We start from the raw sequence: 17,679 nt of genomic DNA on the forward strand, positions 1-17,679 counted from the left end.
AACTTCTTTCCAACTTCAAGCCATAGACTGATAGAAAACAGTAGGTGGCTTATTGGGTTTAAATGTCTGTACATATATGCATTTCAAAATTAGACAGAGTTAGTATTCCTTCTAAACTAAATTGTTCTTGTTTTTTTTCTTCCCCACTCCTATTTTTCCAATCCTTCTTGCACTTTTCTCCCTCCCTTACCCCAATTTTCCTCTGAAAATCTCCTTAGGAATGACTTGCTGATGGTGTGCCGCCAGCTGAATATGGAGGAGTCTGTCGCTGAGATCATGCACCAACTGGGAACAGATGAAAATGGAAAAATTTCCTTCCAGGATTTTAGTCAGTGCCGCATGCAACTGGTGCGAGAAATCAGGAAGGAGGAAGTGGAGCTTTCTGTGAAATCAGATGACTCTTGTAAAAAGAAAAAGTTAAGAGATAGGATAGCTTCCTGGCCGACTAGCAGCAATAACAGTCTAGGTAGGTATGACATCTAAATGTCCTGCTGATGTTGTTTAACAGACAATAAGCTCTGAGGTTGTTGCTACTAATTCTTTTTGGCATCAGAATTTTCCCTGAAGAGTTTTCAGAATATGCTTTGGCATAAATTTGTCACATGTTAAAGTGCTGTTACAACCGATGCATCCATGTTGTTTGGTGTGTATACAAATATGTGTGACGAATGTCCTCTTCTAAAAACCATAGTTACTGAAGACAAGTTACTCAACCTTTCTTGGAAAGACAGGAGTTGTGGTTATATTTTTATCTTGCAAATGCTGTGTATCAGGTCTGTCCAACCTGCAGCCTGTGGGCCACATGCAGCTCAGCACAGCTGCACTGCGGCTACCTTCTGTCTCATGCCATCATGGTGGCAGCTCTGCCCTGCCGAGGAGCCTGGCCCTGGTCGCACAACTACCAAACAGCTTTGGGCGATCAGCACACTGTGGGCTGGAACCAAAGGTAGGGGAGGGTGCAGGGCAGTGCTGGCTCTCCTTCTTATGTCTGTCACACACACGCACTCTCATCAAACCCTGCGTGTGTTGCATGTAGGATGTGCTTGTGCCTCTTGTTGAGTAAAATGCAGTGATTGCCAATACTGATATTTCAACCTGACTCATGGCATCTCAGAAGAAAACAGAAGCCGAAAAAAGAAAAGTTGTGGATGAAGGAAAAAATTGACAGATTATTACTTTTTTGTCAAGACAAATAGTATGGCAGTATGCTTAACTAAGAAAAGCACGTCAGTTTTCAAAGACTACAGTTTGAAAAGACATTATATTCAGAAACATACTGCCAAATTTGATGTGTAGCAGGGAGCACTCTGTAAAGACAAAACAGTGGAACTAAAAAAATGTCTGTCACTTCAACAAAATCTTTAAAAAAAGTTAAAACTGAAATGGACTCTGTTATAAAAGGTAGTTAGATGGTAGCAAATCTGAATGCAAAAAAAATCAAACCCGTTGACTGATGCTGAGTTTATTAAGCAGTGTTTGGAAAGATATAATTTGTCCTAATATCTGGTAATAGCTACCGATGGCACCCCAGTGATGGTTGGTAAAAAAGTGGGACTTATAAAATTAATAGAAGACGATGCAATTGCCATCAGCAACTCAACATTTGATGAAATGTCACTGCATTGTACATGATAAAAATTTATGTGTGAAACCTTTAAAAATGGGCAGTGTCATGCAAATAGTCATCAAAGCTGTGAATTTTGTATAGTCCAAGGGAATGAATCATTGCCAATTTCAGGACTTCCTTAAAAGAATGCATTCTGATTATGGGGACATAATTTACTTTTCCAAAGGAAGGTGACTAAGGGTAAAACGCTAAGAAGATTTTACAATTTGCAAAATGAAATCAAAGGGAAAATTTGTGCCAGAATATGAAGATGAAAAGTGGCTCAGAGATTTTGCATTTTGGATGGATTTGGCTGCTTGTTTAAATGAGTTAAACATGTCTTCAAGGTGAAAATCAACTTATCTGTGCTATCTTTCAAACCATTACAGTGTTTGAAATGAAACTTAAATTATGCTGAGCTCAAGTTATAGCAAATAATTGTATGCATTTTTATGCTTTGGCTAAACACAGTCCTAAATTAAGTTCGAAATGTGTTTTTGTGTGTGTGTGTGGGGGAGGGGGGGGTTGTTTTATTTTCAGGTATAATTCACACATCTTTCTGATGAGTTTGTTTTTCTTTATTCTGGGTCTTCGTGTTACTTTAATTCCTTTTTATTACTCAGCCTCCAAGAATGTAAAACTGTACGTGTGTTGGTTCTTAGTATTAATTTGAATTTTACAGGGTTCACATTGCACTTTCTTATAGTAACTCTTTTTACATGTGTTTGTGGCTTGTGTCAGACGTCACGTGTTGCTTGTTTGCTTTGGATCCTTGTTGAATTCCATGTGTTCTTGCTTTTTAGATTGATTGTATGTTTCCCTTGCCATCCCATCATTTAATGCTCTCTGGCTTTTCTTTTTATCTTCCTAATGTAGTAGATGTCTCACAGTTCTTTTTATTATTTTTATCTGTCTGATCTCTGTTACTGTTTTCGTAGTCATATTTTGTTGTAGTTACTTACTCTGTAGTTTCTCTGCTCATTCTCCATCACTGGCTACGCTGAATCTTCCTAATCCTTGGGCTCAATTGCATTTCCAGACCATAAATCACAGAATCACACAGAATCACAGAATTGTAGGGGTTGGAAGGGATCTCCAGAGATTACCGAGTCCAACCCCCTGCCAAAGCAGGCTTCCCACATCAGGTTGCGCAGGTGGGTGTCCAGATGGGTCTTGAATATCTCCAGAGAAGGGGGCTCCACAGATTCCCTGGGCAGCCTGTTCCAGTGCTCCATCACCCTCACTGCGAAGAAGTTCTTTTGCATATTGGTGTGAAACTTCTTATGCTCCAGTTTGTGGCCATTTCCCCTTGCCCTGTTCCCACAGACCACTGAAAAGAGGTTGGCCGTATCCCTTTGTCTCCCACACTTCAGGTATATGTAAACATTAATAAGATCCCCTCTCGGTCTTCTTTTCTCAAGGCTGAACAGACCCAGGTTTCTCAGCGTTTCCTCACAGTGGAGATGCTCCAGGCCCTTTATCATCTTTGTGGCCTTTGCCTGGACTCTCTCTAGGAGTTCCCTCTGTTTTTTGTACCAGGGAGCCCAGAACTGGATACAATATTCCAGATGAGGCCTGACCAGGGCACAGTGGAGGAGGAGGATCACCTCCCTTGACCTGCTGACCACTCTTCTTTTAATGCAACCCAGCATCCCACTGGCCTTCTTGGCCACCAGAGCACACTGCTGGCTTATCACCAGCCCGTCATCCACCAGGTCCCCTAGATCCTTCTTTGCAGAGCTCCTCTCCAGCAGGTCATCCCCCCCCAACCTGTACTGATAGATTCCTTCCCAGGTGCAAAAGTCTGCACTTGCTTTTGTTAAACCTCATCTGATTTCTTATTTAAATCATCTCCAGCAGCTGTATCAGACACCACTTCGAAACCAAGATGACCTCTAGTATCTTTTTTTTTTTTTTTTTTAAGATTAGGAATGGTGTATATTCCTTAGCTCATATATTTATCTTCACCTCCTTTCTTTTATTGGTTGTTCTTTTAGTGCTGTCGCTGTTCCATTTTCCATGTTTGCTGTCCACCATTTGGCTGCTAGGCATTTCTTGTCAGCTTGGGCTTTAAATCCTTGTTTCTTGGACAGATCAGCTTAATAATTATGGTTTATGGTAGTGAAAAGATTGGGCCTAAACTTGACTGGGGAATGTCTGTATTACAGTCTCAAAATGTATCCCGCAAAGAAATCTTGTTAATTACTGTCCCAAACTCAAAAGACAAACGTTCAAATTTGGTAATGCATCCAGTTCAATCTCTACTCTTTTTTTCCTATTGTCTAGCACCTTCTTGTTGTATGAAAGTAATTTAATACATTTTAAAGTTGATTAATGAGTTGATATTTCTCTTCACATGCTTTTTTTAAAGTTAAGTCTTGAATAACTCTGCCTTGTTCTATTCTGGTTTGTGCTGATGAAGCCTGACCTTTAAGCCTACGGGGACTTCATGGTTTCTGTACTTGTCCTGCATTGACTTTTGCAGAGTTTTTAAGACTTTGCAATAATTGGAGAATGTGTGGAGACCTACTCTTACGTAAACAAAAAAGAGAATAGGATAAAATAATAGTGAGTATTCACAGTGCATCACAATTTTAATTCATTGTAAAAGTAAACCATTGTGGCAGCACTATCCAAGATGTTCTACAGATACTTTTTTAAGCAGGCAAGGAAATGCTGCTGTCATTATATCTCCGTGATACATTACAGTGCACTGAGTATGAACGTAATGAGAGCCAAGGAATTATACTTGCAGTCAAGCATGAATTATGATCTGCATTTACTTCCATGTCCTTCATGTCTTCAAGAGCTAATGCATGCACTCCTGTAGTGATCAAAGAGTATTATACTGAGCAGCTTACTGCTGCTTTCTACACATTGTTTACAACAGGAGAAATTATAATGGTGGAAATTCAAATATATAAACTTCGCAGGTTTTGTGTGTTTGTGCATTTATTCTGACAGGGAACATTTTTGTCATAACCATTACTTTCAATGGTAGTTTATAGGACTTTTCTTGAGATTTATTTCTCCATAGTATCTTAGAGGTCTTTTCCAGCCTTGATGATTCTATGATTCTAATACATCAGCTACTGGTATTCCTTCAAAACTTTTATTATGTATCTATACGGGATGCATAAACTACACAGAAATTACACAGATTCAAAATTCATTTGAGTGTTGCTGAGGAGCAGGGGTCCTGGTGATCTGAAGCAGACAATACAGCTTCTCTGATGGACACACACCATATTGCAAATTGGGACTGTACAGAGATTATCACTCAGGCGGCATTTTGTGTAGGCTTTTCTTGTAGCTGGTCACAGTTTCTTCACAAAGAATGTGAAAATGTATGAATATATTTATACAAAAAACATTATCTTTGTAACCTGTAATGATTGCATTACTAAGTAAATAACTGGAGAAAAAAAGACCTAGGAAATAATTTCTGGTAAATTACTGTTGAACTTCTTTGTCTCACCTATCAGTTTTCAGTGTTGATAAGGATATTACAGTATATTTGTCCACAAATGTTTCTTCTCCTGTACAGAAGTAAGTTAACTTGGTAATAGTTCTAGTCAAGGTACAGGACTCATCATATGCATGCTCATCAAACCAAGCCTGCATCCATGTCTAAAAAAGAAAATGTGGGATTAGATTTGAAATTTTAATCTTTTATTCAAATGCATGAAAAAGGACACTTTTAAATTATTAGAATGATTTTTGCCACTGCTTGGGTATCAGCAAATCAGGGCTGTTCTTAATAATTGTTGTTAATAATAATACAGTTCTCACACTATGGTGAATGGGTGCTTTAATTTTTGCTAACCGGTGATTTTTCTATAGATGAAACAGAATGTGAACTCTGTTTATTTAATATTCTTCTAACATTACTTAAAAATTATTAATTATGAAAAGCTTCTGGAAGCGTTGCTGGACAGTTGCAATGATTGTATGCTAACCTGACTTTTTAATATATCACTTCTGTAGGAAATATAGGAAGAATGTCAGCTACTGACTGGATCTGTGGGAACTGTTTCAGTTATGGAAACTGAAAAGCCATAATGGTTATATTAAATCTGCATGAATAGTCTGTCCAGGGATGGAATTGAATTGCTTGTCAAAGGAGCCCCTGTAGTACAGCTGAACTATGCCTCTAATGATATAAGGCAGGAAATGACTTAAACAGCTGTGGCTTTTGTCAGGTTGTTCAATATTAATGGTTTTACATGTATTAAGTAAAAGCTAGAATTGTAATTGTTTGTATTATTTATTGTACAGATTAGCTAACTCTTTCCAGGTAATTAGCAAATTGCTGTTTTTGCTTTTTCTTTTTTTTTTTTTCATGAGAAGGATGACCTATTTCTAGTACCTGTTGTTTCTGAGCGTGAATAAGAAATGATACTGTTCGTTAGTAAATTTGTCCTTCAGACAAGCGCGGAATTTCCAGTCCCACTGAGAGCTACATATTCTAGATAAATAGTTATAAATAACAGAGTCCACAATCTTTAGCCATTGGTTAGTCATCAGTAATTAATTCATAGTCAAGTCCCCTGTTCTCTGTACTGAAAATTTGATTTCATTCTTAAGATTTTGGAAAGTTTTTATACTTGGTAAAGATCTGCTTAGAAAAACATGTAATACAGTGGGGAAAAAAAATAAAAACCTAAAGGCTGAAGAAATAGATGCTAGCATTACTTGAGGAAGTGAGACTGAAGGTTAAGTCTTGAGCTATTCTTCTAATTTCTTTAAAAACTACTGTTAAGTATTTCCTACATTTACCCTGTTGTTATATCTTACAGTGAATCTGGCAGCACTGAATTCCAGAATTGTTAAATTCTGAACTTTTAAATGTTGAGGATACTGCTGTAACCCTGAAATTAGATTTTGTGATAAACTGAAAAAATACAGTGGTAGAAAGTGAAAATGTTGTAACTAGTTCAGGGACCTGAGGTAGTTCTGGAACTCAGGAACAAAAGGAAAGATCATGGTCTTTGGAAGAGGGGGTAAGCAACTTATGAGGATTACAAATACGTAGTGAAGCTGTGCAGGGAGAAAATTAGAAAGGCCAAAGCCCAACTGAACTTGGCCGCAAAGGTGAAAGATAAAAATGAAATATTTATTTATTGTTATATAATATTTATTTATTGTTGTTATATTAATTTTACTTAATATATTTATTCTATAAATACATCACCAGTGAGAGGAAGGCTAGGGAGAATCTCCATCACTTGTTGGATGCAGAGGGGAACGCAGCGATCAAGGATCAGGATAGGGCTGAGGTACTCGGTGTCCTCTTTGCCTTAGTCTTTAATAGTTGCTCCCTGGGCACACAGCCCAAAAGCTGGACACTCACAAGTCCATGGGCCCAAATGGATTGCGCCGTAGAGTGCTGAGGGAGTTGGTGGATATGGTTGCCAAGTCACTGTCCATCATCCTTCAGCAGTCCTGGCTAATACGGGGTGTCCAGGTGGACTGGAGACTGGCAAATAGGAAGATGATCCTGGTAGCTACAGACCTATCGGTCTCACCTCAGTGCCAGGGAAAGTTATGGAACAGATAATTTCAGGAACCCTCATGGATGGATAATTAGAGGTCAACCAGGGGATCAGGCCCAGTCAGCATGGGTTCATGAATGGTAGATCCTGTTTGACAAACCTGATTTCATTCTATGACAAGGTGACTTGCTTAGTGGATGAATTAAACGCTGTTGATGTGGTCTACTTGGACTTTGACACTGTCCCCCACAGCATCCTTGTGGAGAAGCTGGCTGCCCACGGTTTGGATGGGCATACGCTCCTCTGGGTGAAACACTGTCTGGATGGCCAGGCCCAAAGAGTTGTGGCCAGTGGAGTTAAATCCAGTTGGCGGACAGTCACGAGCGGTGTCCCCCAGGGCTCAGTACTGGGACTGCTTCTATTTAACATCTTTATTAATGATCTTGATGAGGGGATTGAGTGCACCCTCAGTAAGTTTGCAGATTACACCAAGTTAGGAGGGAATGCTGGAGGGGAGAAAGGCACTACAGAAGGACGTGGATAGACTGCATCGATGGGCCAAGGTAAACTGTATGAGTTTCAATATGGCCAAGTGTTGGGTCCTGCATTTTGGTCACAGCAATCCCAGGCAACCCTACAGGCTTGGGGAGGAGTGGCTGGAAAGCTGCTTGATGGAAAGGGACGTTGGTGTGATGATGGACAGTGGGCTGAATATGGGCCAGCAGTGTGCCCAGGTGGCCAAGAAGGCCAATGGCACCCAGGCTTGTATCAGAAATAGTGTGGTGAGCAGGACTAGGCAAGTAATCCTGCCCCTGTACTCGGCACTGGTGAGGCCTCGCCTTGAGTACTGTGTTCAGTTTTGGGCACCTCAGTACAGAAAAGACATTGAGGTGCTGGAGCAGGTTGAAAGAAGGGCAACAAGGCTTGTGAAGGGCTTGGAGAATATGTTCTCTGAGAAGCAACTGAAAGAACTGGGACTGTGTAGTCTGGGGAAAAGGAGGCTGAGGGGAGACCTTACTGCTTTCTTCAAATACCTGAAAAGTGATTGCAGTGAGTGCGGGTCTGGTCTCTTCTCGCTGGTGGCAGGGGATGAGGGGGAATGGCCTCAAGTTGTGTGAGGAGAGGTTCAGGTTGGTTATGAGGAAAAATTTCTTTACAGAAAAGGTTGTTAACCACTGGAATAGGCTCCCCAGGGAGGTGGTTGAGTCACCATCCCTGAACGTGTTTTAAAACCGTTTGGATGTGGTGCTGAGGGATATGATTAACAATGGGTTGTTAGAGTTAGGGTAGTATGGCTAGGTGGTTGGACTTGATGATCCTGAAGGTCTTTTCCAACCTGAGCAATTGTTTCTATGATTCTGTGACTCTTTAACACAGGAGTGTCAAACTGTGAGCAAACTGCGAGCAAACTGCATTTGAACTACTGTGTCTAAATCTCTGCATGAGTATTCAGTATGCATTAGCAAACATAATTGGAGAATATTTTACGGGGTTTCAGCTACAAGAGCATTCTTGTCTATTCTAAATGTTTTGTTAAAGTTATGAAATAATTTTTAATCTTTCAGTCAAATCTTGACTTTTATTTCCATCTGTTCTTTGTGTTTTCATGCCAAACATATTGTTATATAAGATCATTTATTTGATACTGATGAATATTTTTGTGATCTCTGTAATGCTGTGAAACTTCTAGATTGTGTATGATATAAAATGCTGCTTAAGCTTTTTTGATGTATATTCACTTGTGTTGGCACTGTCTTGGTTTGTTTTGGGGCTTTTTGTTCTTTGAGACATTCAGAAAGTACTAAATACAAACAAAAATTATCAAAGGTATCAGATGCATTTTTCTGGTCATGACAAGGCCTTTCCATTTTGAGCAAAACTGGTTTAGTTCAGTTTGCCTCTTCCATCTAATTTCTTGAAACAGATTTCTCCCACGCCTTATTAATCAGGGTGGAGTACAGCTGTGGCTAGTACTTATAGAGGTTGTTATCTTCCAATCCTAAAGTGAAGGAGGATGAAATAATAGAGTGTAACACAGTATCTTTAATCAGTGTTCATCAAGCCAAATACAAGTGTGGTGAGAGGAGCAAGAACTTGATAGTGATCCAGCAGGCCCAACATCAAAGAGATTCCTCAGAATTTAGTGCACCAATTGAATTAAAGATTAGCAACAACAACAAGAACAAAAAACAACTGAGAAATAGACTCTTAGAGTAAAATAATAGTTTTTGAATAGAGAAGGATTCAGTAAGTCAATCAGAATTTTGAATATGAAATGAAATGTAAGTGAAAGAAGAAAAAAAATCTGCTCACTGATTACCTTATTATTATGCTTTTCTGGGTGATGAGATTTGTGAAATGAGATGGTGAACTCAGGTGGACTGTATCTTCAGGAATTGTTTTATACGTGTGCTGAATTATGAGGAAAGTGTTTAAAGCAAATTATTTGGCATTTGATAAAAAAATCATTGGCTTATTGAAATACTTTTTGAGACTGGTGCTAACACATGAGCAGAGACTAATTCAGTCTTTACCCACTCAGAAGAATCATCACCAGACTCTAGAACTAAATTTCTCCCAGAAACCTGGAGCTGTGTTCAGTGTATACATAAATTATATCTTTATGTGGTCTGTGAAGGCCACTGGGATCTTCAACAGTGCTGGTATTGTTAATTCACTGAATATGAGAGCTCTTTTGCTGGTCATTGTCCTTTAAGTAACAGAAATCTACAGTGCACATACTCTGTTAGTGCCTTATTTACCTCAGTAAAAACAAGGAAGATACAACATGCTGTCAATTTTATGGCTGTCTCCTGTATTCCTATCTTGGAGATAAGAGAACTGATTCTCTATCTCCCTCAGGCTCTTAAGGAATCTCTGTGCTTCGGTTCTGTTGGTTGCAGATTTGTGTGGTATACTGTATACAGTAGCCACAAGAGGGCAGAGATGTACAGCACTGTACTTACAGAATCACAGAATCACAGAATGGCCTGGGTTGGAAGGGACCTCAAGGATTATGAATCTCCAACCCCCCTGCCAGGCAGGGCCACCAACCTCCCCATTTACTAGACCAGGTTGCCCAGGGCCCCATCCAACCTGGCCTTGAAGACCTCCAGGGACAGGGCATCCACAACCTCTCTGGGCAGCCTGTTCCAGCACCTCACCACTCTCCTTGTAAAGAGCTTCCCCCTAACAGCCAACCTAAATCTTCCCTCTTTCAACTTAAAACCGTTCCCCCTTGTCCTGCTGTTATCTACCCTTTCAAAGAGTTTACTCCCTTCCTGTTTATAGGCTCCCTTCAGGTACTGAAAGGCTGCAGTGAGGTCACCCTGCAGCCTTCTCTGCTCCAGGCTGAATAAGCCCAGCTGCCTGTCTTTGTAGGGGAGGTGCTCCAGCCCCCTGATCATCTTTGTGGCCCTCCTCTGGACCCCTCCAGCAGCTCTCTGTCTTTCCTGTACTGGGGCTCAATACCTGGACACAGTACTCCAGATGGGGCCTCACAAGGGCAGAGTAGAGAGGGACAGTCACCTCCCTGTCCCTGCTGGCCACCCCTCTCATAATGGAGCCCAGGATACCATTTGCTTTCCAAGCTGCAGGAGTACACTGCTAGCTCATGTTAAGTTTGTTATCCATCAGGACACCCAGGTCCTTCTCTGCAGAGCTGCTCTCAAGGACTGCTCCTTCCAGTCTGTATAGATGCCTGGGGTTCCTCCGGCCCAAGTGCAAAACCTTGCACTTTGCCATGTTGAACCTCATTAGGTTCACCTGGGCCCACCTTTTAAGTCTGTCAAAGTCCCTCTGAATGGCATCACTTCCTTCCTCCGTGTACTTAGTACACACCTTGTAATGAATTTGTGCTTTAGGTGTTGAACTATTGGTAACAGTGTCTCAGTACAACTATGTTGGACAGCTTGCAGCATATAATCATAGATAAATCACAACTGATGCATACAATTAATGTAAAAGTAATCGAATTAATTTTTTAATGTTGCCTGTACCTGTGATAATGAATCATGTTAATTACATCAGTAAAAAGTAATTGTTTCATGTCGTTTTCTACTTAAATGCTCAAAAAATAGTGTATTCTCCTTACAATGAGTGAGGAAAACCACCTCTGAGTTCCTTAAGTCAGTTTGTTAGATATGACTGCTTTGCAGGGGAGTAAGGATGTTCATCTTAACATATATTTTGGTTGCCACCTTGCTTTCCTTCTGGCTGCTCTTTTGCAGCTTAAACTTTTTGTGTGAGGGAGCGGGAAGGCACTTTATTAGTTATTACATAGCTTATTCTTTCTCCCTAGCATTTCACTAATTAAACAATAATCACTGATTAGTAAACACTTGCTTATAATGTTTATGTACGAGAGAGAAATAGCTATAAAATAAACTCTGCTCCTGTGAGACCCTGCCTGAAGTACTGCATCCAGTTCTGGGGCCGTCAGTACAAGAAGGACATCTGTTGGAGTGGGTCCAGAGGACCACGAAGATGATCAGACAGCTGGAGCACCTGCCCTATGAAGACACATTGAGAGAGCTGTGGCTTTTCAGCCTGGAGAAGGCTCCAGGGAGACCTTAGAGAAGCCTTCTGGTACCTGAAGGGGGCCTACAGGAAAGCTGGGGAAGGAATTCTTATATGGGCATGTAGTGACAGGACAAGAGAAACGGTTTTAAACTGGAAGAGGGTAGATTTAGACTAGATATTAGGAAGAAATTCTTTACTGTGAGGGTGGTGAGACACTGGAACAGGTTGCCCAGGGTGGTTGTGGATGCCCCCTCCCTGGAAGCATTCACGGTCAGGCTGCATGGGTCTTTGAGCAACCTGGTCTAGAGGGAGGTGTCCATCTAGCAGGGGCATTGGAACTAGATGATCTTAAGGGTCCTTCCCAACCCAAACCATTCTGTGATTTTTCTTAAGCATTCATTATTTGTCACCAGATATATGATTGTTGTCTTGCACTGATTGTTAATGAAATGCCTTGTGATTGGAGCGTTTTTTGAAACTGTAACAGGCAAGCTTGAGATAATAAGAAGGTAGGGCTAATATAACAAGGGCATGAACTGTACAAATAGAGTATTTATATGTTATATTGTGTTGTTATTCTATTAAAAAAAAGTTAAGAATGACTGTGTTCCTGTTTTGTTCTCTAATGCTGTTCTTAAACATGGCAGAATTGCTGACACTTCTTCCGTGGTCCTTAGCTATTGTAAATGTCACTATTTACTTTTTTTACTCTTTACTAAGTAATGCTTTCCAGATGTTTTTTCTTTGGTTCTTGTGATATGGCATATATTTTGTGCATTGACTGCTTTTTCTTCTCTGTAGTACTGTCAGCGTGTGTAAGATGAGGTGAAAGAGCTGCTTGCTTGTTTTCTTTCTGGGAAGGCAAGCTGGCTGATTGATGTGTTCTCTATACATAGTGTATATTATAACAGTTTTTAATTTCTGCATTTTAGGTGCCTTATCAGGAGCCAGAGAAAGCTGGGAGTATGATTCAGGAGCAAGAGATCTTCAGAGTCCAGACCTCCAGAGTCATTTTACACTACAAAAGATATTGGAGAATGGTGGAAGCACTGTGACTAAACAAGCTGCTCTGCAGAAGCTTCTAGCTCAGGCCTCAAATTATAGCAACTCTTTTGGAGGAAATTACTTGGAACTTGCCAACACTGTAAGTATATTTTTCCTCTCAAGTCCTATAGATTATTTTTTCTTGTTATTCTCTGAAGAAGCATATTAATTCAGCCTTTGAACACTCATGGAAACAGTGTCAGGCTGCTGGTGCATTTCATTTACAAGAAAGTGAATGTAATCTTAGCAAGCGGTGGTGTATAATATTTCCAAAGCTCATATAATCGAGTGAAAAAGGATAGTAGTCAGTGAGGAACCATGTTCAAGTTCTTAAGTTATGCAGCTTAACAAAAGAAGAGGTATGTGTGAAAACTTCCTACCCATTCCTGCCAATGACAACACTAAATTGAGAGGAGCTATTGACTTCTTTTCAGGCAGAGAGGCCTTGCAGAGGGATCATGACAAATTAAAGGGCTGGGCAATCACCAACCGCATGTATTTTAACGTGATTGAGTGCTGGATTCTGCACCTGGGATGGGGCAGTCCTGGCTACGTGCTCATACTGGAGGATGAAAGTCTGGAGAGCAGCTCCGTGGAAGGGAATCTGAGGGTTCCGGCTGAGGACAAGTTGTATGGAAGTCAGCAGAGTGCCCTGGCAGCCCAGAGGACCAGGTGTACCCTGGGATACACCAGGCCCAGCACTGCCACCGGGAGGGGGGAGGGGTTGTCTGTTCTGCTTTGCACTGTGCAGCCTCACCTCTACACCAGGTTTCCCATTATAAAGAAGGACATAAAACTGTTAGAGAGAGTCCAAAGGAGGGCTACAAAAATGGTGAAAAGTCTAAAGGGAAAGACGTATTTTGGGAGCAGCTGAGGTCGCCTGGTTTGTTCAGCCCAGCGCAGAGGGGCTGAGTGGAGGCCTGATGGCAGCTGCAGCTCCTCAGAGGGAGCGGATGGGCAGCTCCGAGCTCTGCTCTGTGTGACAGCGACAGGGCCCGAGGGAACGGCATGGAGCTGTCGGGAGGGGAGGGTGTTATGGAAAGGTTCTTCGCCAGAGGGCAGTGGGCGCCACTCCGAGCGTCCGAGTTCAGGGGCTGTTTGCACAACTCTCTCAGGCAAAGGGTTTGAATTTTGGGTGGTCCTGTGTGGAGCCATGAGCTGGACTTGATTGATGGTCCTTATGGGTCCCTCTCAACATAGATTATTCTGTGGTTCTCTTAATTCATTTTTTTATTCAGGGCATCAGATTGTTGAGAAACATTGTGTAGAAAAATTCTTCCCATGTTTTTTCTTTTAAAACTCTTTGTGGCTGCCTTATGCTTTCCATTTCTATATGCAAGAACTATTCTTTGTTATGTAAAGATATGCAAATGTTGTACGTGTAAGGCATTATTTTTGGCTTCTCCATCAATACATTTGGATCAAATTCATATTTTAGTTCTAAGTCAGGCATGTAATAAAAAGCCATTTTGTACCACGGTCCTGATTTATGCTGCACAGAATTTTAAGTGGAGAAGTAAAACACGAAAGAGAAAAATGTTTTGATTTTGAAGTGATTGCTTGTCCCGTTTGTCTTCTATGAAATTCACGTAGGGGAGTTCTAGCTGCAAGCAAACCTCAGGAGATTGTCTAGTTCAGCTTCCTGCTCAAGAGTTAATGTCTAATGGAAGTGATTGCTGGCAACTGAGGAAAATCAACTTCTTTAAGCTACATTACTCAAAAATAAAACAATGAAAAATATTTTGAAAGTGTTTTAAAATGCCTCCTATGTTTTTCTTGTTTGCTTGTTTTGAATGCGGTCTGATGCAGGACCTGAAGTTTCCATATGTAAAGTAAAAGTTTGTAGTTATTGAGTATACCTAAAGAAGTTCAAGGAAGTTGACAATTAATGGAATTATATCCTATGCTTCTCCAGGATCAATTGTAGTTACCTGTAAACCAGTTAATGAAAACTGGGCAGAAACATATGAAATCTATAAAAAGCAGAAAAAGCAGACACATGATTTATAAAGAGAGTAAGATGGAGAATCTGGGCCAGCTAGTAGTACTGTTTATACATCCTGTTATGTTTCTTGTGCACGATGTGCACGATTTTGACTAAGAGCAGATGTCTGAATTTATTTGGGAACAGTAATATCCAACCAATCTAAAACCTGCTTTAATGAGCAGTAGACTTTGGAGAAACAGTGCATGTCATATATCTCTGGTAATACATTTGATTCTGACTTGAATAACATTGTGATAATCAAATGTAGAAGCATGGTCCAAACTACTAATAGGTGAATTTCTCAATGGTTTTAAAATTGTGAGGCACTATTTTTTTTAATGTATTTCTCAGCCCTATTCTTCCCTGTTCTTTGCTTTGCATGATAACACCACCAAATTAAAATGAAACCATACCTGCTGGTAAAATTAGTACTTCCCCATGCTGAAAACTGCACTTGTGATTGTCCATTAAAAAGGTGCAAGTCTAGGTCTAAGGAAGATAATTAATCAGTGCTCAGTTATACATATTTCCATAGCTTTGATTGATTTGCTTAGAAATAAATGATTTTGGAAAAACATGAACTACTTCTCATTTAATTATTTTAAAAGATGTAAGATACAGTTTAAAAGTTGGGGAATGCTTGAGGGAAGTGGGATTATTTAGTCTGGAGGAGACTCAGGAGAGCCCTTATCACTCTCTACAACTGCCTGAAAGTAGGTTGTGGCAAGGTGGGATTGGCCTCCTGTGTAACTAGCGATAGGACAAGAGGGAATGGCCTTAAATTGTGCCAGGGGAGGCTCAGGTTGGACGTGTGGAAAAATTTCTTCTCCAAAAGAATCATCAGGCGCTGGGACAGGCTGCCTGGGGAAGCTGGTGGCATCATGGTCCCTGTAGGAGTCAAGAACCACGTGGATATGGCACTGAGGGACATCGTTAGTGAGCATGGTGGAGATGAATTTTGGGTCAGACCAGATGATTTTAGAGGTACTGTCCAGCCTTAATAATTCTATGTTTCTGTGATACTGCACTGTTCTGACAGGTAGATACTTTAAGTATAAAAATGGGAAGCCTCGGAAGAAATGAAGTTCCCTGAATGTAATAGCTTTTTCTTTATTGCCATCTTTAAATTCCCTTTATGTTTATGGTTTTGAGAGACACCTGATCTTTGTTTTTAACAAGGATCTGTCACACTTCTGTTCTTATTCTTTTTGTGGTCTTTGAAACTGTAGTACAGTCAGATATCTCTCATTTACATGTAGATGAATACAATCTTCATAGCATCTTCATTTGACCCCTGCTAAGCACTGGTGTCATGAGTCATATGCAAATTTTTGCTTTGGCTTTATTACAAAGAAGAGGAGTGAGAGATAATGGAGAGAATATTTCCTGTTTTTCACTATTTCTATTTGTTTCATTTACACTATTAATAATGACAGGCTTGTTTACTGCAGTCTGAATTTAGACTTGTAATGATAGAGACACCGCCTTAGAGATGTGATTTGTTATGGTTACTTCCTTCCATGTCTCTTTCTCAAATTGTTTTACCTACCTTATTTAGCACAATGACAAACCTCTCAGCTCTTCTGTATTCAGTTTCAGAAATCACAGGTTTCAGCTTTCACATTTTTGTGGGTTGAATCCAGGGAACTTTTTCATTTTTGTACAGAAGCTTGACAAATTGCTTTGTACTCCTTTTAGGGTTAGGTAGAAAATCCCTAATGGGTCATTACTAACTGCTTGTCTGCTATTTGGAAGTTGTTTGTATTTCTCTTTGTAAAGCTGTTTTATAGAATATCAAATATTTTAAAACAGGTGATTTGTGGATACTTCTCTCAGGTATTTTAAATGCTCCTAAAGTTAGCCAGAGATTTTTAATCTTCTTCGGAATGATTGTGAAGAAGCAGAGCAGAGCCTTTCTGTGTCATCCAGCTGTTAGGAACAGTTCTAGTCCATTGAACATCTCCCTGATATATCCATACAGGCCATATGGACACTCTCTTGAAAGGAATGTTTTTTATATTTCTTTGTAGCTGTCTGGAGTTCAGACTTGGAGCTGTGAAAAGAAAAATTTCTGTCTCTGAACATGGATGCTTTCTGGTTAGATGCTAATTTTCTTTTCTATGATCACCTTAGCATTTCCCCTATTTGAACACTTTTTCTTGTTACTTAAATTAAATCCTTTTGGTTTAAAACTATGCTGTAGGGCTAAAGACATTCTTTATGTAGTCCTAAGGCATAGATGATATTCCTCACTCAACACATTTCTCTTTATCGTTTTTCACCGTGTTACCAGCACTTATGACTAACGTATTAACCTTTCATGTGACCCGTCACCACTTACTAATGATTTACCTGTTCATGCAAGTAGGTTAAATACTTCTGCAGTTATCTTTCACAAGAACCCTCATATGTCTTCCAAATGTAGTCATCTATGACCATGTTTTTTTATTGCACTCGGATGCAAACTTAAGTATATTTCGTAGATAGCAAAGAATTCAAGCATTTCAAATCATTTCTGCCAGGAGGGTGGATGTTTGCTGATCTGTGTTTTATTTGTACTGGAATCTGCAAAGTTGGTTGAGAATCAGTAGTGTGGATTGTTCTATAACTAGAGAAATAACTGATTTGGTGGTGTCGTATCTGTTCAATTACTAAGGGCCACGCAGTCTTGATTTGTTCCCTGTGCTGCTGTCAGGAGATCATAGAATAGTAGAATCACCAAGGTTGGAAAAGACCTCTAAGATCATCCAGTCCAGCTGTCCAGTGACAAAGAGATAAAGTGCTGTTCTTTAGAAATTTCACACAGGGTAACATTTCAATGTGATATGCATGTTTCGTATTAGAATTGCAGTGAGTTTTAATAATCCAAAGGAATTAAATCTGGAGATGTTTAGTTCTCTTTTTGTATTGTCCTTGCACATGGTAAAAGTAGGCTAGATAAACTTGATACTTTTTTTTCTTTTTCTGTCGCCGGAGTTCAGTGTTGTAAGATGAACGTATTTGTTGTCACAAATAGCTACACTTAC

The 17,679-nt window shown here is 40.1% G+C and overlaps 1 protein-coding gene across 4 annotated transcripts in view; it reads left to right on the plus strand.

Moving 5' to 3' along the window:
* Positions 1-17,679, plus strand: part of MCC (mutated in colorectal cancers) — a 199,242-nt gene that overhangs the window by 19,145 nt on the left and 162,418 nt on the right. For all 4 annotated transcript variants that reach the window (XM_413971.8, XM_040655698.2, XM_046905991.1 and 1 more), the window contains exons 2-3: positions 219-466; positions 12,555-12,766. In XM_413971.8, the coding sequence (XP_413971.5) occupies positions 219-466; positions 12,555-12,766 (460 nt within the window). The remainder of the gene's footprint in view (positions 1-218; positions 467-12,554; positions 12,767-17,679) is intronic.

The sequence above is a fragment of the Gallus gallus genome, chromosome Z, assembly GCF_016699485.2.
Source record: "Gallus gallus isolate bGalGal1 chromosome Z, bGalGal1.mat.broiler.GRCg7b, whole genome shotgun sequence".
Taxonomy (NCBI): domain Eukaryota; kingdom Metazoa; phylum Chordata; class Aves; order Galliformes; family Phasianidae; genus Gallus; species Gallus gallus.